Consider the following 22,767-nt stretch of genomic DNA (forward strand, 5'->3'; position numbering starts at 1 on the left):
CAGTGCCACGTCTGATGCAAATCAAGTGTCCATATATGTGTGGATCTATTTCTGGATTCTCGAGTCTGTTTTAGTGCTTGTCTGTCCTTGTACTAATAATTCTAATTACTCTAGCCTTATACTAAACCTATCATATAGTACAAATCCTCCTTCCTTATTCTTCTTCTATTTTAGCTATTTCCATACGAACTTTAGAATCTAACCTTAGCATTTCCATATAAAATTTAGAATAAAATTGTTAATATTTGACTATTCATCCATATATCAATTTGGGAATAATTTATACCTTTCTAATACTGAATCTTCCAACAATCTATAAATATGATATTTCTTATTTAGATCTCTTTCAATTTATCTAACAATATCTTATATTTGTTGCTTAGGTATCACACAGCATTTGTTAAACTTATTGTAAATAGCATATTAAAAATTTTCATTTTGTTCATTGCTGATAAATAGGAATACAAATGATTTTTACTGATTTTTTATCCAGCAGCTTTACTACCCGCACTATTGATTCTAATAATCTATAAACCCTCTTAATTCCCTGTACACATTCATATCAATAATGAGTTTTATTTCTTCCTTTCTAATCTTTATACCTTGTATTTCTTTTTCTTGCCTTACTGCTTTGGATACTACTTCTAATATGATATGGCATAGAGGTATTAACAGCTGGAACCTTTGTCTGATTCCAAACACTAAGGAAAGCTTTCAACACTTCACCATATGATGTTTGTTATAGGTTTTTTGTTTTATGTTTTAATATATTTTTATTGATTTCAGAGAGGAAGGAGGAGGGAGAGAGAGAAACATCAATGATGAGAGAAAATCATTGATTGGCTATATCCTTCCTGCACACCCCTCACTAGGGATTGCGCCCGCAACCTGGGCATGTGCTCTGACCAGGAATCAAACCATGACCTCCTAGTTCATAGGTTGATGCTCAACCACTGAGCCATGCTGACCAGGCTGTTAGAGGTTTTTATTAATATACTAGAGGTCCAGTGCATGGATTTGTGCACCGGTGGGATTCCTCAGCCTGGCCTGCAGGGATTGGGCCGAAACTGGCTTTCCAACACCTCCTGAGGGGGTCCTAGATTGCAAGAGGGCAATCCAATGGTGCACAATCGGGGCTGGGGAGGGACCAAGGGAGGGCTCCAGGCGTGTCCAGCCCATCTCACCCAGTTCCAATCGGCTGGACCGGACCAGAGTGGCAAGCTAACCTACTGGTCGGAGAGTCTGCCCCCTGGTGGTCAGTGTGCGTCATAGTGACTGGTCGAACGGTCAAATAGACAGTTAGCATATTAGGCTTTTATATAGAGAGATTTGTCAAATTAATTTTTCTCTCTCTAAAAAAATATGACTTCCTCACAACCTCTTTTAAGAAATCCATTGTAAATGAAAGATGAATCTTCTCTAATGCTGTTTCTACATCTACTGAGAAAATATGTTTTCTCCTTTTTCCTGTTAATGCAGGGACTTATTGTGGTTGATTTTTTAAGTAACAATTTTATTTTAGAATAGTTTTAGTTGTACGTAAAAGATATGAAGATAATATAGCGTTCCCTTATACCCCACACCCACTATCCATTATTAACTACTAGAGGCCTGGTGCACAAAATTTGTGCACGGGGGAGGGGGGGCGTGTCCCTCAGCCAAGCCTGCACCCTCTCCAATCTGGGACCCCTTGGAGAATGTCCAACTGCGGATTTCGGACATCCCTCTCACAATCCAAGACTGCTGGTTCCTAAACACTCGCCTGCCTGCCTGCCTGATTGCCCCTAACTGCTTCTGCCTGCCAGCCTGGTTGACGCCTAACTGCCCTCCCCTGCTGGCCATCTTGTGATAACATGGGGACATCCATCTTGTGACGGGGGTGGCCACCTTGTGATAACGTGGGGGTGGCCATCTTGTGATGTGAGGGTGTGAGGGTCAATTTGCATATTACCTCTTTATTATATAGGATTTCCACTCTATATATCCCAGTATATACTGATTGAATTTTGAATGTTAAATCTTCTAAGATTTCTAGAATAAATCAACTAGGTTGGGCAGCATAAATCTTTTATGTATATTGTTAATTTCAATTTGCTTAGGTTTTGTTTAGGATTATTAGATCTATATTAATGGCCTTGTCATGTTTTAGTATCATAATCATACCGGCCTCATTAAGTAAGCATCTTTTTTATTCTTGGGATAAATTCGTGTTAAGATTTGTGTTGTTTCTTTCCTAAATATTTGGTAAATGTGTTGAAGTTTTCTGCACCTAACATTTTCTTCACAGAAAAATTTATCAATACAGACTTTATTTCTTGGTAGGCATGTGATTATTATGATTTCCTATATTGTTTTAATTTGGGTAAGTTTATTTTTCTAGGAATTTATCCATTTCATCTAAGTTTTCAAATTTACTGGTATAAACTCATTCTTATTTTGTTAATGTGCATAGGATCAGTACTGGCATTGAATAATTATGTCATCTCTTTTTTGTTTGATAAGTCTTATCAGGGATTTATCAATTTTACCAGTCTCTTGAAAAGAGCACATTTTATTTTACTACACTTCTGTACAGTATTTTGTTTTCTGTTTTATTAATATTTCTCTGAACTTTTTATTTCACTCCATTTACTTTCTTTAGATTTAATGCTATCCTTCCTTTTGTTAACTTGAGATGAATGCTAATTTTCCACACTTCTTCTCTCCCAGTATATGCCTGTAAGGTTATAAATTTTCCTCGAAACATGGCTTTAGATGGATCCCTCAAGTTTTTATTCAAGTTTAAATCATTTTGTTTTTAAGCACTGATTTTTCAAAATATGGTATAAAGATAAACTAAATTACAACTTAATTTGTTCATGTAAATTGCTTTCAAAATACATTGCAGCCTAAGATGTGTATTAGATTTTACATGCATTTAGAAGAAACCACACGGAAGCATTTGCTTTTTCAATAAAGTTGGCCAGTTCATACCTCTTTTGGTCAGTCCACCACAGTCATGTGAGGTAAGAATTATCTGGATGTTCTTTTTTTTAAAAAAAATATATTTTATTGATTTTTTACAGAGAGAAAGGGAGAGGGATAGAGAGTTGGAAACATCGATGAGAGCGAAACATCGATCAGCTGCCTCCTGCACACCCACTACTGGGGATGTGCCTGCAACCAAGGTACATGCCCTTGACCAGAATCGAACCTGGGACCCTTCAGTTCGCAGGCCAACGCTCTATCCACTGAGACAAACCAGTTAGGGCTATCTGGATATTCTTAAAAAAATTTTTTTTAAATGTTTTTATTGATTTCAGAGAGGAAGGGAGAGAGGGGGAGAGAGAGAAACATCAGTGATGAGAGGATCATTGATCAGGTGCCTCCTACAGGCCCCACTCTGGGGATTAAGCCCAAAACCTGGGCATATGCCCTAACTGGGAATCAAACCATGACCTCCTGGTTCATAGGTTGACACTCAACCATTAACCACACCACTGGGCTGGTATTGTTTGCACACTGAACCATTCTGGATGATATTCATCTTCTCTGCTTTTAGGGCAACTTGGGACATGAAGCCAAATGTCTGTTTAAAATTTCTGAAGGAGAATTCTTTGTAGATGGCATCTCTCTCACTTAATTCCAAGCATCCCGCTGCTTTAAGATCAAGTATAACATGGTCACTCTCCTATGCTGTCAACCAGTGAGCATCTGTGCACATGGTTAAAGTTCTGGGCTCCAGTCAGCACAGGGCTACTTGCCGAGCACTGCCTGCCCTCGGGTTCTAATATGTACTAGTTTTTATTTTCATTCAGTTCAAAATTGTTTCAAATTTTCTTCGTGATTTGTTATTTGAACCATGGGTTATTATATATATTCAAATCTCCTAAAATGTGGGGGTCTGTAGTAATTTTTATTTTATTTTTTAAAAATATTTTTTTATTGATTTCAGAGAGAAAGGGAGAGAGAGATAGAAACATCAAATTGAGAATCAATGATTGGCAGCCTACTGGGGATTGAGCCTGCAACCTGGGCATGTGCCCTTGACCAAAATCGAACCAGGGACCCTTCAGTCTGCAGGCTGACACTCTAACCCAGCCGTGAGCAAACTACGGCCCGTGGGCCGGATCCAGCCCGTGTGAAATGAATAAAACTATTGAAAAAAAAGACCGTACCCTTTTATGTAATGATGTTTACTTTGAATTTATATTAGTTCACATAAACACTCCATCCATGCTTTTGTTCCGGCCCTCCGGTCCAGTTTAAGAACCCATTGTGGCCCTCGAGTCAAAAAGTTTGCCCACCCCTGCTCTAACCACTGAGCCAATCCGGCTAGGGCCTAGGTATCTTTTTTGTTATTGATTAATATCATTATGATTTTAATCTTTTGACACCTGAAATTTGCTTTTAGCCCATTAGATGGTCAGTTTACAAAACTGTTCATGTGGTTTGAAAAAAGAGTGTATTCAGCAATTGTTGGATGTGGTGTTTTTTATATGTCTATTAGGTTGTTCTAATTTCTACAACCTTCCTAATTTTGTTGTCTTCTTATTACAATCAATTACTGTTAAATTCTCCCACTATCATTTGGATATTTCTAATTGTATTTTTTTAAAATATATTTTTATTGATTTCAGAGAGGAAGGGAGAGGGAGAGAGAGACAGAAACATCAATAATGAGAGAGAATCATTGGTCAACTGCCCCCTGCAAGCCCCCTCCTGTTGATTGAGTCCATAACCCGGCATGTGCCCTGATTGGGGATCAAGGACCTCCTGGTTCATAGGCTGATGCCAACCACTGAGCCATGCTGGCTAGGCAAATTGTATTTCTTTTAATGTTTGCTTTATATATTATGAAGCCATGTTATTAATTTCATACAAACTTAAAATTTATTTTTGTTTTAGAGTCTATTTCATGTAATCCTAATCTACCTGCAACAGCTTTTCTTTGGGTAGTGTTTGATTTATACATTTATTCTTCTTTTACTTGCCAACTTTCTGTATCATTATGCTTTAAATCTGTCTCTTATTAAACATCATACAGTTTTTTCTTTTAAAGCCCTGGCTGGGTAGCTCAGTTGGTTAGAGCATCATCCCGATACCACAAGGTTGTGAGTTTGATCCCCCTCAGGTCACATGTAAGAATCAACCAATCAATGCATAAATAAGTGGAACAACAAACTGCTGTTTTTCTCTCTCTCTCTAAAACCAATAAATAAAAAATTTAAAAAAATTTAAACCCTACCGGACAATCTTTTATCCATTTATATTTAATAGAATGGATATATTTATCATATTTTTTTCTATTTGTTCTACTGCTATATATACCTTCCCTCCTTTCTTGCCTTCTTCTGGGTTATTTTTTAAATATATTTTTATTGATTTCAAAGAGGAAGGGAGAGGGAGGGAGAGATAGAAACATCAATGATGAGAGAGAATCATTGATTGGCCGCCTCCTGCTCGCACCCTACTAGGGATCGAGCCTGCAACCCCGGGCATGTACCCTTGACTGTAACCGAACCCAAGACCCTTCGGTCCGCAGGCTGTGATGCTCTATCCACTGAGCCAAACAAGCGAGGGCTGGGTTATTTTTTTATCATTGTATTTTTATTTTACTTTTTTAATTTACTGATTTTTGAGAAAGAAGAAGACCGAGAGAGAGATAAAATGTTAACACACTTTTCCCTTCTTCCCAGATGATCTATAATAATAAAAGCATAATATGCTAGTTAGACTGGATGTTCTTCTGAACAAAGCTGGGGCTGTAGCCACGGGATCGAGGCAGCTGCCCTTGGCTTTTAGGGAGGGATCAAGACAGTCGCCGCGGCTGGGAAGGCCTACTCTTGCACAAATTTCGTGTATTGAGCCTCTAGTATATATGTATGTATATATATGTATATACATATATATGTACATATACACATATATACATATATGTACATATACATATATACATATATATATCATTCATAAACTTTACCTATATTTATTCCACTGCCAACTATTATTGTTACCTATTTTAATTCTATCTTTTAAATCCAATAAAACATTATTATTGTTTAGTAAAGTCTATAGTCCTTTGATTTACCCACATATTTTCTATTTTTACTCTTTATTCCAGAATCTCAAAGCTTCCATCTGGTATTTTTCTTCTGCTCAAATAATATTCGTTAGAATTTATTTAGTGTGGGTCTCCTGGTAATTTTTATAGTAAATGTTTTAGTGGAAGAGTATCTGAAAATGTTTATTTCCTCTTCATTCTTTTTTTTAAATATATTTTTATTGATTTCAGAGAGGAAGGGAGAAGGAGAGATAGAAACATCAATGATGAGAGAGACTCATTGATCAGCTGCCTCCTGCACACCCCCTGTTGGGGATCGAGCCTGTAACCCAGGCATGTGCCCTTGGCTGGAATCAAACCTGGTACCCTTCAGTCCACAGACTGATGCTCTATCCACTGAGCCAAACCAGCTAGGGCTCCTCTTCATTCTTGAAGGGTATTTCTACTAGATGTAGAATCCTAAGTTACCAGTTATTCTATTTCAGTACTTTGAATATGTTATTACATTGTTTCCTGCTTCTATTGTCAGCTTAATTGTTCTCTTTTGAAAGTAATCTTTTTGCTGGCTGCCTAAAGATTTTTTCTTTCATCTTTTTGCTGGCTGCACTTTTACTATGATGTGCAGCCTAGGTGTTGTTTTCTTTATATTCATTTTGCTTTGTTTTAATTTTTACTTGGCTGCACTTTTTGCTCAAGAACTGGTTTCCTTATAGTTGTCTTCTATCCCATACGTAAAAGTACTCACAAGCTTTGCACTATCTCCTCTGCACCTTCCACGTGGAATCTGAAGCATAAGTATGTGCAGGACTCTCCTCTGCATGCTCTAAGTAAGCTAGGCTTTCTCCACTCTACAGAGTTTATCATAATAGTTGAATCACCTTAGCACAGAGCTTGGAGAGACTGAGACAGTCCGAGGTTTGTGATCAGGTGCCACCATCCTTCCTGAATCTCCTGGATTCTCAGAAGTTAGGACCTTACCTTTAAAATCAAATCTCCCTGTGCCCTGGCCAGTGTGGCTCAGTTGGATCATAATCCTATACACCAAAAGGTTGTGGGTTTGATTCCCAGTCAGGGCACATATGTAAATTTCAGGTTTGATCCTCTGTTGGGGCGCTTACTGGAGGCAACCAATCGATGTGTCGCAATGTTTCTCTCTCTAAGACCAATATAAACAAACAAACAAACAAATAAAAAATAAAATCAAACCTCCCACAACACATTAGGAAAAAAATACTTGGCTACACATGCAACAAAACATTACTATATTAAGATCCCTCACAGGCCAAGAAGAAGAAAAACAAGCAAATATTCATATAATTCAGTAGAAAATGGGGAAAAGGTATGAACTGATAATTCACAAAAGAGAGGTAAACATGGTCAATAAACAGAAGAAAAAAAGTTCATTAGTCATGATAAAAATACAAATTAAAGTTTAAAAAACACCAGACTCTAAAAAGTATAATGAACAGTATTGAGGAAAGCCCTGTGAACTATGCATCACACAGGAAATCTAAACTGGTACATCCCCTCTAGAGGTTATCTGTATCCGATTTAAAATTTTAAGTACTAATTGACACAGATACTAAATTTCTAGAAATTTATCCTATGGAAATAATTAAGAAAATGTTATTGTTCATATCCTAATATTGCTTTCTTTCCTTTCATACCACAGATCAACATCTGACATATTTATTGTTTGTCTTCCCTCCACTAGAATATAAGTTTATTGAAAGCAAGGATCTAAACAGTACTTGACACAAACCAAGCATGTAACAAAGGTTGGTTGTTGACAGAATGTGCAACATTCTGTAAGGTCTATCTGTAAGAGTTCAAAATTATGGGCTTAAAAAATATCCAATATCCAACAGCAGGGGGTTGGTTAAAACAAAGAATAATTGACATTCACAACTATGTAACCATTAAAAATTGATCTATAAAAAAAGTAAATGTCATGATACTATCACATGACCTCATTTCTGTTAAAAAGGAAAAAAAGAAGTAGACAAAAATATATGCACAGATAAAAGCTAACACAGTATATAGAACCAAGATGTTATCAGTGGAAATGAGATGATAAGATTACAGGTGACTTTTTTTCTTTATTTGTGGCTTCCTATATTCTTCAGTTTCTTATATTGAATACAAATCTTTTTTAATGTGAAAAAAAAATATTCAAAACAAATTCAAACCAAAACCAAAATTCCATTTCTAGTTCAAATGAGGAAAAGGCAAGTTTACCTTCAATTTCATCGTCGGAATTCAACTCATCATCAGAGCATATGTTGAGAATGTTAACCAGCATCTCTGTGACTATAAGATAAAGCAAAATAGCCCTGATTTTAGGAACAATAAATTCATTAAAAAAAACACCCAAATTTAAATAATAAGATACTTTTCCAAAATGATGTGGATATCTAAATAAACATACTTATCAAACATAAATAAAAATGACTTGTCATTAGGCTATTAAGAGTAGCTACAGAGTAGCATTATATGTAAACCTCCTGGTTTATATACAATTTGGGGAAATTACTTGTTCCAGTAAAAGTCTGGAGTCTTTGAAGATTCTATTGCATAATTACATGATTTCATTAGACTACTATCCAGAGCCATTTCCTTCACTGATATGCACATGACAAGACTTCCTACCATTTTGCAAAGAAGTTAAGCCACCAGGCCAAGCCTATATCCAACAGGCTTATTTATATTTGCATAGTTTTTTTGTATAGGTGCACAAATAAAGTTCTAAGGGCAATATTTCCTATTTAAATCTCTGTTATCACTGAAGAAATCACTGAAGGAATGGTATAATGACATGCTATTTTAACATCTTGATCATAGTAGGACAGCTACATTAAGTGGATATGTATAAAAGGAAAAGCATAATCAACTAGAATTGTAATTTAAAAGCCAATTATGTGTCATTTTAAAATCTTTATTAAAAAACAAAAAAATTAGAAAGCATTTTGATAACTTTAAAAACACATTTCTGAACCATCAGGGGGCTCATGCAAATATAAAAGTATGCTAAGATAACTGGTAGTCCAGATGCTTTAGTTCTCTTACCTTTTTCCCCAACAAAAGGCAAAGACCACGTGAAAACATCCATAAAGTTTGGAAGCCAGTAGGGGTGTGGAGAACAGTTAAACTGCCTGATATTCATGACATTGTTTTCATATTTTAACACAGCAGCTAAAAAGGTAAAAAGGAAGAAAATCTGGCACAGAGGAACATGACATAGCAACTAGTATGCATTGCACAGTTGTACATTTACTACACAGAATTCAATAACTTACTTTCCATTTGCAAATTTAGAACTTAGTATTTAAGGGCAGATGGAAAATCTTAAAGCACTTTATATATAGTTCATTCTTTTTTTTAATGGCTATGCTTATTATTATTATTATTATTATTTTGTAAATACTCACCCAACGATATTTTTCCTTTGATCTTTAGTCTCTGTTATTGAGAGAGAGTGAGGGAGGGGGAGAAAGAGAGAGAGAGAGAGAGAGAGAGAGAGAGAGAGAGAGAGAGAGAGAGACGCCAAGACCAAGGCTGGAGATTAACCAAAGCCAGGGATAGAACTTGGTATGAGCCCTTGACAGGACTCTTCACTAGCCAAAGGCCAACACTATCCACTGAGTCAAACTCGCTAGGGTTATATAGTTCATTCTTTTAAGAATAATCCCAAGGAACAAAGTTACATGAAGAGCTCATATTTTATTTTTTTATTTTTATTTTTAAAATATATTTTTTATTGATTTTTTTTACAGAGAGGAAGGGAGAGGGATAGAGAGTTAGAAATATCAATGAGAGAGAAACATCGATCAGCTGCCTCCTGCACACCCCCTACTGGGGATGTGCCCGCAACCAAGTTACATGCCCTTGATCGGAATCAAACCGGGGACCCTTCAGTCCCCAGGCCGATGCTCTATCCACTAAGCCAAACCAGTTAGGGCTTGAGCTCATATTTTAAAAGTACAAAAGAAACTAAGCTCTGAAACTTCAGAGCCACTGCACAGTAACTACCTATAGAAATCTCAGGTTCCAGCCGAAACCGGTTTGGCTCAGTGGATAGAGCGTCGGCCTGCGGACTGAAGGGTCCCAGGTTCGATTCCGGTTAGGGGCATGTGCCTGGGTTGCGGGCGCATCCCCGGTGGGGAGTGTGCGGGAGGCGGCTGGTCGGTGTTTCTCTCTCATCGATGTTTCTGACTCTCTGTCTCTCTCCTTTCCTCTCTGTAAAAAATCAATAAAACATATTTAAAAAAAAAAAAAGAAATCTCAGGTTCCACCTAAGAAAGATTTGCCATAATTTCATAATGTCCCTTTACTAGAGGCTCAGTGCATGAAAATTCATGCACTCAGGGGAGGGAGATCCCTCAGCCTGGCCTGTGCCTTCTCACAGTCCAGGACCCTTTGGGGGATATCCACCTGCCAGCTTAGGCCCACTCACCAGGGGATCGGGCCTAAACTGGTAGTCAGACATCCCTCTGGCAGCTCAGTAACCCTCAGGGGATGTCTGACTGAGGCTTAGACCCACTCACCTAAGCTGCAGTTGGACATCCTTAGTATGTCTGACTGTCGGACATCCCTCTCGCAATCCAGGTCGGTTGGCTCCTAACCGCTCTCCCCTGCTGGCCTGATTGCCCCTTAACCGCTTTCCCCTACTGGCCTGATCTCCCCAGCCACTCTCCCCTGCTGGCCTGATCACCCCTAGCTGCCTCTGCCTCGGCCCCCACCACCGTGGCTTTGTCCAGAAGGACATCTGGAAGATGTCCGGTCTATCTGGTCTAATTAGCATATTACCCTTTTATTAGTATAGAGATAGATATTCAAAGTAGTTACAACTACAACTCTCCTTTGAAGGCAAACAGTTCTCACTAAATCAACACAGCCTGTTTTGCTTGCCATTAGCCAGAGCCAAAGATTTTATAAATTCTCTGGGAGTTTATAAACATAGCAGTTATCTACAGATCATAAACTTGGAATAATTTACAAGGTTCAAAAGTAGATTCAATAATCTCTACATACAATATAGTGGATAAAAAGTGCTCATCTTTCCTATATAAGCCAGTATATTGCTAGGCTCTGTGTTTAATATTAACCAGCTCATAAATTTGTACATATACTTTGGTATCAAACTAATTTTTTTATATTTGAAAAGTTTTAATATCCAATTCCTTCATCTTCATCAGCAATGTAATGTTGTTTGTATTATTCTTACTGTGATCATAAATAGAATAGGATACAACAGCTCTCGAGAAACGACAGATATACGTCATCTCCTGGTTCCTGTTTCTTTCCTTATTATAGAATAGCCAAGTGTTCTCAAATTTACGTTACTGAATGTCTAAAATGTACACCGTAGATTATAAAGAAAAATACATGAACATGGAATCTCTAGCTCTTAAAAACCTAACACTGACTACAATGTACATGTCCCATTATTTTCATGTATATGTATTTTATTTAGATTACATGAATATATAATTACTCAATAATTGCCTCAGTCTACACAGGAAAAGGGGTGGGAGGTAGGTCTCAATTAAAATTAGAGCTTAAAAACTGATTTAGGGTATGTTTCCAATGGACACAAAAAATAGAAATAGAAATCTTTAAAAATCATGACTTAAGGGTCTTTCATATAACCAGTGGAGCTAAGAAATACCTATGGATACCAATTAAGTCTAAAGAATATTCAAGAAAGAAACACCACAGTAGAAGAAAGAGAAGTTGCCTTTTTCAAGAAAAGAGGCACTTGTACGGGGAGTAACTGAGTGTCACCACAGATTATTTCAGGTGCCACATTTTCTGCCTTTTACCCAAAAAAATTCTTAAGAAACAACCAAGGGAAATAAGATTGTTTCAAGATAAGATTACCGATTATATCAAAGTGGACAGAAAACTCAGGTAGAATGAATTGTGACTTCAAAAAGTTTACTAAAGTAATAACCAAGAACAAAACAAGATTAGAATGAAGCAAAAAGTGAGCTGGCTGTTAGCAGTGATTGCTGCTTTTAGGTGGCATGTTTCAGCTCACCACATGATAAATCCACTGGGCAATCAATGTTCTTAATAGTGAGGTAAAAAAAAAAGGAGTGAGAAGGTAAAGCCTTCACAAATATGAAGACCAGAACCACTTAGTGTCCTTGAGGAAGTTTAACAACACAAGCAGTGCATACCATTTATCAGGGAAGAGACAAGAACAAAACCAAACTGCTATATGTTGGAATTATTAGGGAGGGAGGGGGAAGAATTAAAAATGGAATTAGGAAGAAGCAAGACACAGTAGGACACCTAAAACCCGGAGAAGAATGATAAGAAGTAAAAATAAAACATAAGGCTGGGAAAGAACTTAGTCTAAAAAATTGCTTTTTAAAAATGGACAGCAAGTCATTGAAGGATATACTGATAGATGATTGATCCAAATCCAATTTCAACGAGATGTGCCATTTCATAGTTTATTTTTAAATAGAGTAAATGGCAAATATATTGTGAACCTTTTTTAAAGTTCTCTCTCCAACTGCATATACAAAGTATGACTATAAAGTAATGAGACTTAAGAAACCACCAACTACAAACACACAGACCTTACGTATTAGGTGAGTGTGGTCCTTTGATGTAATCACACCAGACACAATAACAGTAAAATGCTATAGTATTATAGCAATTTACAGTCTGATGATTTTAATTTCATTTTTATTATTCCAACCTATCTTCAACAACCCTATTTGACAGGTATTTTAAAGACAAACTGAGGCTCAGGGAAGTGTTGCTCCGTGTGAAGTAAACTTAAATGCAAAGTGAAGTTATCTTGTTAACTGTGAATTTAAAATGAAGCAGGACTAGCCTAGAACTTCTGACTCCTAGCTTAGTGCCTCTTTCAACGCACTTTGCTGCCTTACAGTATTTTTAATTCAAAGATGCTGCCATTACTCAAAACGTTTTTGGAACTCCTTTTTGGGAATTGCCTCCAGAGCCATTTTATAAGCAACACAAAGAAAACCAGTCTCATTACCTTATAATGATACCTTGTTTCTGACCCCAAATGGTATCGACTAACTTGAACACTCACCTTACTCATCAGTCTGCACTCTGAATGACTTTTGGCTGTTCCAAAAATCAAATCCACCCTCAAAGGACGAAGATTTCCCATCATTGTGGATATTATCAAAAGAATGTGTCACAGACGCTGAAGGCAATGCCAAAAGAGGAGTTCCAAAAATGTTTGAACAATGGCAGCATTGTTGGAATAAGTGTATAACCTCCCCAGGCAACTACTTTCAAGGGACAATACTCACTTGAATATATACATTCTGGCATGTTTGTTTAGAAGTTATATTATTTTATTTTATTTTTTATTTTTTTAAATATATTTTATTGATTTTTTACAGAGAGGAAAGGAGAGAGATACAGAGTTAGAAACATCGATGAGAGAGAAACATCGATCAGCTGCCTCCTGCACATCTCCCACTGGGGAAGTGTGCGCAACCCAGGTACATGCCCTTGACCGGAATCGAACCTGGGACCTTTCAGTCCGCAGGCCGACGCTCTATCCACTGAGCCAAACCGGTTTCGGCAGAAGTTATATTATTTTATAGTCATACTTTACAAACAACAAAATAGTTACAGAGGCATCAAGTTTTTAGGTGAACCACAGCCTTGATACAAAACTTAGGAACGATGACTCATAAAAGTTAAATAAAATAAAAAAGACTTTAAAAGGATAAAATTTCAGAAATAGAATTTCTGTGCTGAAAGGCATGTGGATGGCTAATCCTCTTTTTCTATATGGGAAACTGAAGTTTAGAGAGATTATGTGACTTCCCTAAAGTGGCACTATTTATTTATTTATTTATTTATTTATTTATTTATTTATTTATTATTTCTTTTTTACAAGAATGTTCACTGTTTTTTATGAAAATGTAGAATCAACCCAATGGTTAAAGAAATCAAATTTTGCATTATAACTAAAATGACAGAATAGAGCTCCACATCTACATGGAAGATCTAAAATACAGTGTTGGTTTTTTAAAAAGTGTCTTTATTTTTAAAATATATTTTATTGATTTTTTACAGAGAGGAAGGGAGATTTTTTTACAGAGAGTTAGAAACATCGCTGAGAGAGAAACATCAATCAGCTGCCTCCTGCACACTCCCTACTAGGGATGTGCCCGCAACCAAGGTACCTGCCCTTGACCAGAATCGAACCTGGGACCCTTCAGTCCACAGGCTGATGCTCTATCCAATGAGCCAAACCGGTTAGGGCTGTCTTTATCTTTTAGAGATACATATGACAATTTTTACAGATGAAATTGCATATCTGTTTTGCCTTGTAGTAGTTCAGAGGAGAGAGAGGACATGGGAACGGGTTTTAATGAAGTACATGAAGCCATAACTGGTCATACATGGGGGTTCATTACATGTATACATTTGAGGGCAAAACAGTATGAAAAGAAAACAAGCTGAAGGATGATATATTCAAAGTTATAGAGTATTTACATAATTTAAAAGCACACAAAACCCTATTTTATATTGCATAGTGATATATATATATATATGTGTGTGTGTGTGTGTGGTAAAAAGAAGTTCATGGGAATGATAAACATCAACTTCAGGAGAGAGAAATGGGATGTGAGATTTATGCAAAGAATTTCAACTGGTTTTGTTATATTTTATTTCTTTAAAAAATTGGAAGCAATTAACACAAAATGTGCGGAGTTAACAAAAGTGGATTGTTGTTAGCTGTTGGTTATGTAATTTGTTTTCTGAATCCTTTTCTGAATGCTTGACATATTTGTTTAAAAATAAAAATTTTGGCTACTTACAAAAGATCAACATGCATACTATTTATTATATTAGTTTCTGGAAAGGCTTGGACTAAACTTAAGATTTTTTTTTCACTTTGGCATAGTATTCATTCTACCTATACCATTCTTCAACCAGAGCAAAGGCAACTTAATAATACACAAACATTAAAACACCAAATGGTAGTATTTTATTGAGATAATGTTATAAATAAATTAAATTCACTGAAACCAATAATTAATGCTGATGGTTCTAACCTAAACCTGGAATGATTTATTCTTCTTCTATTTTGATTCAGTAGCACAGATCCACACCTGTTATGATCAGTATTTATACTCTCAAACACCTGAATAAAGGCCCAGAAATCAGAATTTAGGCTCTTGCTTGGCTTAAGAGATGGAAACCAAGCAAGAGCCTAAATTCTAAGTTTCTTGCCTTTATTTCAATTAAAACCTTTTCCTTATTTAAAATTTATACATATTAAAAAAACACATACACATATATATGTTAAAATAGAGCTCACATTTACTCACAAATTCAAACTCAAATATCGCTGGACTCCTTTACCTTTATTGTTATAGACATCTAGGTAATTGGGGGCAGAGAAAATCGTAATGAGTGATGGAAAGCCTGTTGTCTGGCTCTTCCTGTACATTCGATACCTGGAAGAGAGATGACAGCCCATCTGTCCTGAGATTAAAGGCAAAAACTCTGCATTGATATTTGGTACAGTTTTCATATAACCTACCCAGCATCTTGGGCTTCATGGGCTCTGATTATTGATAACAAATTATTATTCCGCAAAAAGTCACAAACTGCAGGGTAACTGAAAAAGAAAATTAGAAAACATAAATCCAGAATTAAAACAACTGATTTTTAACAGGAAGGGAATAACTTAGAATGATACGAGTTGATTGTATTTTGAAATTAAGGTCTTACACACCACTGAACTTTTATTAATAGCTTAGGAATCATAATTCTGTTTTTCCATTTCACTAATATACCTCATTCTAGATCAGTGGTTCTCAATCCTCCTAATGCCGCGACCCCTTAATACAGTTCGTCATGTTGTGGTGACCCCCAATTTCATTGTTACAAATTGAACATAATTAAAGCATACTGATTAATCACAAAAACAATTTGTAATGATATATGTGTTTTCCGATGGTCTTGGGCGACCCCTGTGAAAGGGTCGTTTGACCCCCAAAGGGGTCTCGACCCACAGGTTGAGAACTGCTGTTCTAGATCAAATATGAAGATACAATAGTAGACAACCCTAGGTCAGAAACAGCTCCCCTCTTTTAATTTTTTTGTCTTACCCCATGACAATACCACACCAGAACTTTTCTTTCTATATTGATATGTTAAAAAGTAGCATGGTTGTGTGTGTGTGTGTGTATTTGTAGGTGCTAAAAACTCAACACTCAATTTTCAAATTGTCAAACTGTTTGAAAAGCTAAAGAACCTACTTATAGCTTCACAGGTAATATCAACACTAAGATAATATAATGCAATAATATTTTAGATGTAAATGCAAATATTACATCCAACCTTATTCTAATTAAAGAATATTTGTCATTCTCAATGACAAATACCTGACAAGAAGAACTAGAGAATACAAAACTACCCTGGAAAAGTCCAACTGTTAATTACTTAGTTTATGTTTAAATCTTTGTTTTCTTATTGTGCTAATTAGAAAAAATTAACTTTTTAAAAAAATATATATTTTATTGAGTTTTTACAGAGAGGAAAGGAGAGAGATAGAGAGTTAGAAACATCAATGAGAGAGAAACATCGACCAGCTGCCTCCTGCACACTCCCCACTGGGGATGTGCCCGCAACCAAGGTACATGCCCTTGACCGGAATCGAACCTGGGACCTTTCAGTTCGCAAGCCGATGCTCTATCCACTGAGCCAAACTGGTTTCGGCAGAAAAAATTAACTTTTAAAAAGAAGTTGTACATTCACACGGCATAAAACTAAAAGATAAAAAAGGGGATGGCGATCTCCTCTCTACTCCCTACTTCCTTTCAGCTGCCCTGGAAGAGAGAAGCAACCCATGTCCCTGGCTTCCTTAGGTACACTTTCACAGGCACTCTATGCAACTTCAAACAATTACCCACCCCAACTTCAAGAAATATTATCAGATGGTAAGCAGAGTGCTGCATGTATCTTTTTTTCACTTTAGTGATTATTCTATACCAGTTTACAAAGAGTTGTTTTCTTTTTTCATTTTTTTAAAATTTATTTTTATTGATTTCAGAGAGGAAAGGAGAGGGAGAAAGAGAGCTAGAAACCTCAGCCATGAACAAAAGGAAGAAAAAAAAGAAACATCAACAATGAGAGAGAATTATTGAGCACTGATCAGCTGCCTCCTGCATGACCCCACTGGGGATCGAGCCTGCAACCCTGACATATGCCTTTGACCAAAATCGAACCCAGAACTCAGTCCACAGACCAATGCTCCATCTACTGAGCCAAACCGGCCAGGGCTTTTTTTTCATTTTTTAAAAAAAGCTTCACTGTATTGTCTGGTATAGTCCATTGTCTGGATGTACTACAATTTATTTAACTACTTTCCTACTGAACATTCAGGTTGTTTTAAATCTTTTATCATAAAAAATGAGTAATGAATAACCTTATTACAGGCATTTTATACATTTGCAAGTACAGTGATTCTTTCATTCTTCTTGCCTATGTTCTGTAAAGTTGCTGCAAAAACTGAATTAGTGAATACTGCTCCCAGGGGAAATACAGAATCAGGATCCTGTAAGCCTCTGCTCCCAACATTTTCATCAACTGATCAAACTGTTTTATGTGTGTTTCTGAGTAAAGACGCCTTATTTAATATATATACTGTTGATTCATGAGCATGGAACTTATAGCCAACAACACCATAATTCATGCCTGAACCAAGCTTAGAGCACACAGGTCTTTTCTCTGTAAGGCACATTACAGCCTTCTGGCACTGAGCGACACTAGACAGCACTTGGGCACTGTGCTTGGAGCTGCTTTTAAACAGCAAAATAACCAATCAAAAACGTGAAAAATGTTAAACACTCCACAAACAGAATACCTGCTTACAGCTACGAGAGCTGAAACAGAAGGCAGAGCAACTCCTAATAATTCTAACCTCAGCGGGAGCACAGGTGGGGTGACAGATTTTTCATCACTCTGCACACATCCATGTCTGCGAATGACTGTGAAAGTGCTATGAGTATTGATTTTGGGGTTACAAATAAATCATAGCAAGTAGGAAAATTTGCAAATTATAATTTGTGAATAATAAAGATCAACTATACTATACAACCACAGGATTATGATTTAGAAGTGGAACTTCCAGATCAAAGGCCATGGGCATTTATAATTGAGAGATATTGCCAAGTTGACCTCCATAGAAATTGTAGTGCTTTCTACTGTACTAATAATACAGAAGTATTTTAAGCAATGTAAAGAAAAGTAAAATTTAAATGATTTTATATTAGTTACTGGTACAGTTGGCAGAAAGAATGTTAAAACTATGGTAAAATTGAGGCTTCTTACTTTTAAAAAAATATTTTTATTGATTTCAGAGAGGAAGGGAGAGGGAGAGACAGATAGAAACATCAATGATGAGAGACAATCATTGATCGGCTGCCTCCTACATGCCTCACACCCGGATCAAGCCCACAACCCGGGCATGTGCCCTTGACCAGAATGGAACCTGGGACCCTTCTGTCCGCTGGCCGAAGCTCTATCCACTGAGCCAAACCAGCTGGGCATGGCTTCCTACTTTTTGTATGTAGATTCCATTTAATTAGTGTATCATCTTAGGCAATTAACAGATTTTTAGGGGACTGTATACACGTATTATTTGTCATAATAAAATATTGCAATAAAAAAATTTAGATTTCAACCCAGCTGTCATGGCTCAGTGGCTGAGCACTGACCTATGAATCAGGGGGTCACATTTGCATTCCCAGTCAGGGCACATGCCTGGGTTGTGGGCTTGATCCCTGGTGGGGTGGGTGCAGGAGGCAGCTGATCAATGATTCTCTCTCATCATTGATGTTTCTATCGTTCTCTCTCCTTTCCTCTCTGAAATCAATCAATCAATATATATGAAATTTAGACTTCAAATTTTCCTATATTTCTCTATTATTTTATTTGTTTATTTTTGTTAATCCTCACCTGAGAATATTTTTCCATTGATATTTTTTTATAGAGAGTGGAACGGAGGGGAGAAGAGAGAGAAACATCGATATGAGACACATCAATCGTTCTCTCTCCTTTCCTCTCTGAAATCAATCAATCAATATATATGAAATTTAGACTTCAAATTTTCCTATATTTCTCTATTATTTTATTTGTTTATTTTTGTTAATCCTCACCTGAGAATATTTTTCCATTGATATTTTTTTATAGAGAGTGGAACGGAGGGGAGAAGAGAGAGAAACATCGATATGAGACACATCAATTGGTTGCAACCCGACCCCTGTGCAACCCGACCCATGATTGAGCCTGCAACCGAGGTACATGCCCTTCACCAGAATCGAATCGAACCCACAACCCTTCAGTCCGCAGGCTGACACTCTATGCACTGAGCCTAACTAGCTAGGACTATATCTCCCTATTTTTGAGTGGCAACACACAATGAAAGCTTACATATGAGATTTAAGATAACAGCCAACTTCCAGGAATGTCCTGAGTTCACAATGTTCTGTTCTTTTTATATCTTTGCCTATACCAGTAGTTCCAAAAGCTGGAGAGCTTTTTAAAAAAATAAGAGGACTCCCGAATCAAAATGTCTGGGGGAAGAGCCAAGGAGTCTTCATTTTTAAAAAAGTTTATAGATGATGCTTGGCAACAAATTACCTAGATCATTTAGAGTCGGACAACAACATTAAAGTACTGCTCAATCAGGTTTGGTATATTACACATATCAGGGCATAAAACCTACTAACTACAACCAAAAAAAGAAACAAACAAGAATCCTCTGCCTTCTATTAATCAAAAATTTAAACAGAAGTCCCTATGCTACATGAATTCAATATATAAAATACTTAAAATAATTTGATTAAACACATTGCCATTTCCTTTCCCAGCTTGGTAACTCTGAGGATCAGCTTACCTGTAAAAATAAGAGCACCCCCGGACAGTGTTGTGGGAATAGTGCTCCAAGGTCCTTTCGCTGCCGTAGTCCTCTAAGGGATCAGACCACAGCAGGTCACACACTGGCCCGAAGGCTGGAGGTTCTTTAAACCTGTCTAACTGGAAGACAAGCAAAAGCCAAAAAAAGAAAAATCATGAAAGCAAAAGAGTTTTTGAAAATTGGTATGGGTGAAAAAACACAAAAATCCTTCCATCCATAAGAATGTATTAGGAGAGAAGGCAACAAGCCCCTAAAGGATTTTCCTGCATGAAAACGAACATTTAACAAATTTAGATACACAATTTCTATCATTTTTTATAATACAGGATCAGGCAAAAGTAGGTTTGTATGAAAAATGATGTAATAATTAGTAAATAATAATACAAGAATAAATTATTTCATGTACTCACAACTGTAAACCTACTTTTTAATTTTATTCATTGCTTCATTTAAAAAATAATTTATTATTCAATTATAGCTGACATACATATAAGTTTCACGTATGTAACACAGTGGTTAGACATTTATATAATTTACAAAGTAATCATTCCAATAAATCTAATATCCATCTGACACCATATGTAGTTATCACAATATCACTGACTTATACTGTACATCACATCCCTATGACTATTTCGCAACAACCAATTTGTACCTCTTAATCCCTCCCCTTTATCACACGCCCCCAAATTGCTCCTCCCATTTGGTGATTATCGATATTTCTCTGTATCTATGAGATTGTTTCTGTTTTGTTTATTCATGTGCGGTTTCTCATATTCCACATATAAGTGAAATGATATTTGCCTTTCTCTGCGTGACTTATTTCACTTAGCATAATTCTCTTGCGGTCCATCTATGTTGTTGCAGATGGCAAGATTTAATTCTTGTTTTAAAAAATGTTTTTATTGATTTTTTTTATGAGAGAGGAAGAGAAAGAGATAGAGAGAAACATCGATGAAAGAGAAATGTCATCGATGGGCTGCCTCCTGCACACCTCCTACTGGGGTTTAAGCCCACAACTGGGGCATGTGCCCCAACCAGGAATCAAACTGGTGACCTCTTGTGTTCATGGGTCAATGCTCAACCACTAAGCAACACCAGCCGGGTGGACACAAGATTTCATTCTTTGTGGCTGAGTAATATTCCATTGTATATATGTACCACTTCTTTATCCATTCATCTATTGATGGACACTTAGCTGTAATTTAATGCGGTTGTGAGAGGAGGTAAGTAAGGTACTTACCTATCCCCTATAAACCTACTTTTGCCCACCCTGTATTTTTTTTTAGATAGGTACTTACCTATCCCCTATAAACCTACTTTTGCCCACCCTGTATTTTTTTTTAGATAGGTACTTACCTATCCCCTATAAACCTACTTTTGCCCACCCTGTATTTTTTTATTAATTTCAGAGAGGAGGGGAGAGGGAGAGAGAGAAACATCAATGATGAGAATCATTGATTGGCTGCCTCCTACATGCCTCCTATTGGGGACCGAGCCCGCAACCCAGGCATGTGCCCTTGACTGGAATCGAACCCAGGACCCTTCAGTCCGCAGGCCGATGCTCTATCCACTAAGCCAAACCGGCTAGGGCCCACCCTATATTTTCCAAATAAATATATCTGTTATCTATCCATTCTGTAGAAAAGAACCATTTACATGCGAATGCTAATCTTACAAGTAGTATGCACTTATTTAATTGGAGAGGAAAACCAAACCACAATAGAGATATACTATTATTTAGAAAGACTGGGAGAAGTTCATTTCAATTGCCTAGGTGAGCCAATGTTACCATGAGAGCAGGAAGGGTTTTACAATGATTCTATTCACTGTTTATCTTATTCCAATAGAGATTTATTTTAAAGCATGCTAGTTTTATTTTGTGAAGGGTTTTCATCCTATGCAATGGAGGCATTTCAATATAAGTTACTTAACTTATGTCTTTAGTCATTGCTGCTGTTGTTAAAAGCATAAAAACAAAAACAAACAAAACCCCCCCAAAGAAATAACTAGAATAGCTGAGTGCCAAGAACAGAATTTCTACTAAGTGAAACTGATTAGTACAATCATTTCGGAACTATTAAATGCTGGTTATTTAAAAAACAATGAAGTAGCAAAAAAGGCAGTGCAGTAGACACGACTCTTACCCTGAGGGAAGGTATCCAGTTTTATAAACAGAAACATCTTTAATTGTAGTACTTATATGAGAGAGGTGAAAAATAAAAAGGTAGAGGAGAGGTGATGGTAATGTAGAACAATGTAAGTGAAAAAAAAGACTGGTCATCTTTTTTCAATTATGAAGATACAGAATCCTGGAAATAATCACATGTCTTGAAGTGCAACACTTAAACTCTTCATCTAGAAATGTCAGTCAATGAATTTCAGAGCTGGAAGTCTTCAGACCTTCCATTCTGATTTCCTCATTTCAGAGAAGAAACTGTGACTATGAGGTTCCATGATTTGGTCAAGCATACATGATAAATGGCAGGATAGGGATTAGAACCCTGGTTCTCTTGCTTATGCACTGCTACAAAATTTAAAGTTTCAGGAATATACTAAGAAATGTTATGTTTTTAGTTGGTAAAAGGACAGATTTAATTTAAAATTTCTGGAAGATATATAGCAAAATGTCAACTGGAGTTCTCTCTCAATAATTAAATCACAGGTGATTTCCATTTGGTTACTTCTGATGATCTGTATTTAAAAATATTCAGAAATAAACATATTAGTTGACTGCAATAAAAATCAAGATTTAAAAAAAATATCTATACTAAAAAAAAAAAAA

At 36.5% G+C, this 22,767-nt stretch overlaps 1 protein-coding gene across 4 annotated transcripts in view; it reads right to left on the reverse strand.

Annotated features, from left to right (window-relative positions):
- The window catches only part of PPP3CC (protein phosphatase 3, catalytic subunit, gamma isozyme), an 84,087-nt gene that overhangs the window by 16,557 nt on the left and 44,763 nt on the right, over positions 1 to 22,767 (reverse strand). For all 4 annotated transcript variants that reach the window (XM_015557755.1, XM_015557756.1, XM_015557754.1 and 1 more), the window contains exons 6-10: positions 19,962 to 20,101; positions 15,600 to 15,677; positions 15,419 to 15,513; positions 9,110 to 9,235; positions 8,282 to 8,353 (exon numbers count right to left, since the gene is read on the reverse strand). In XM_015557755.1, coding sequence (XP_015413241.1) covers positions 8,282 to 8,353; positions 9,110 to 9,235; positions 15,419 to 15,513; positions 15,600 to 15,677; positions 19,962 to 20,101 — 511 coding nt within the window. The remainder of the gene's footprint in view (positions 1 to 8,281; positions 8,354 to 9,109; positions 9,236 to 15,418; positions 15,514 to 15,599; positions 15,678 to 19,961; positions 20,102 to 22,767) is intronic.

This window comes from Myotis davidii, unplaced genomic scaffold, assembly GCF_000327345.1.
Source record: "Myotis davidii unplaced genomic scaffold, ASM32734v1 scaffold448, whole genome shotgun sequence".
Taxonomy (NCBI): domain Eukaryota; kingdom Metazoa; phylum Chordata; class Mammalia; order Chiroptera; family Vespertilionidae; genus Myotis; species Myotis davidii.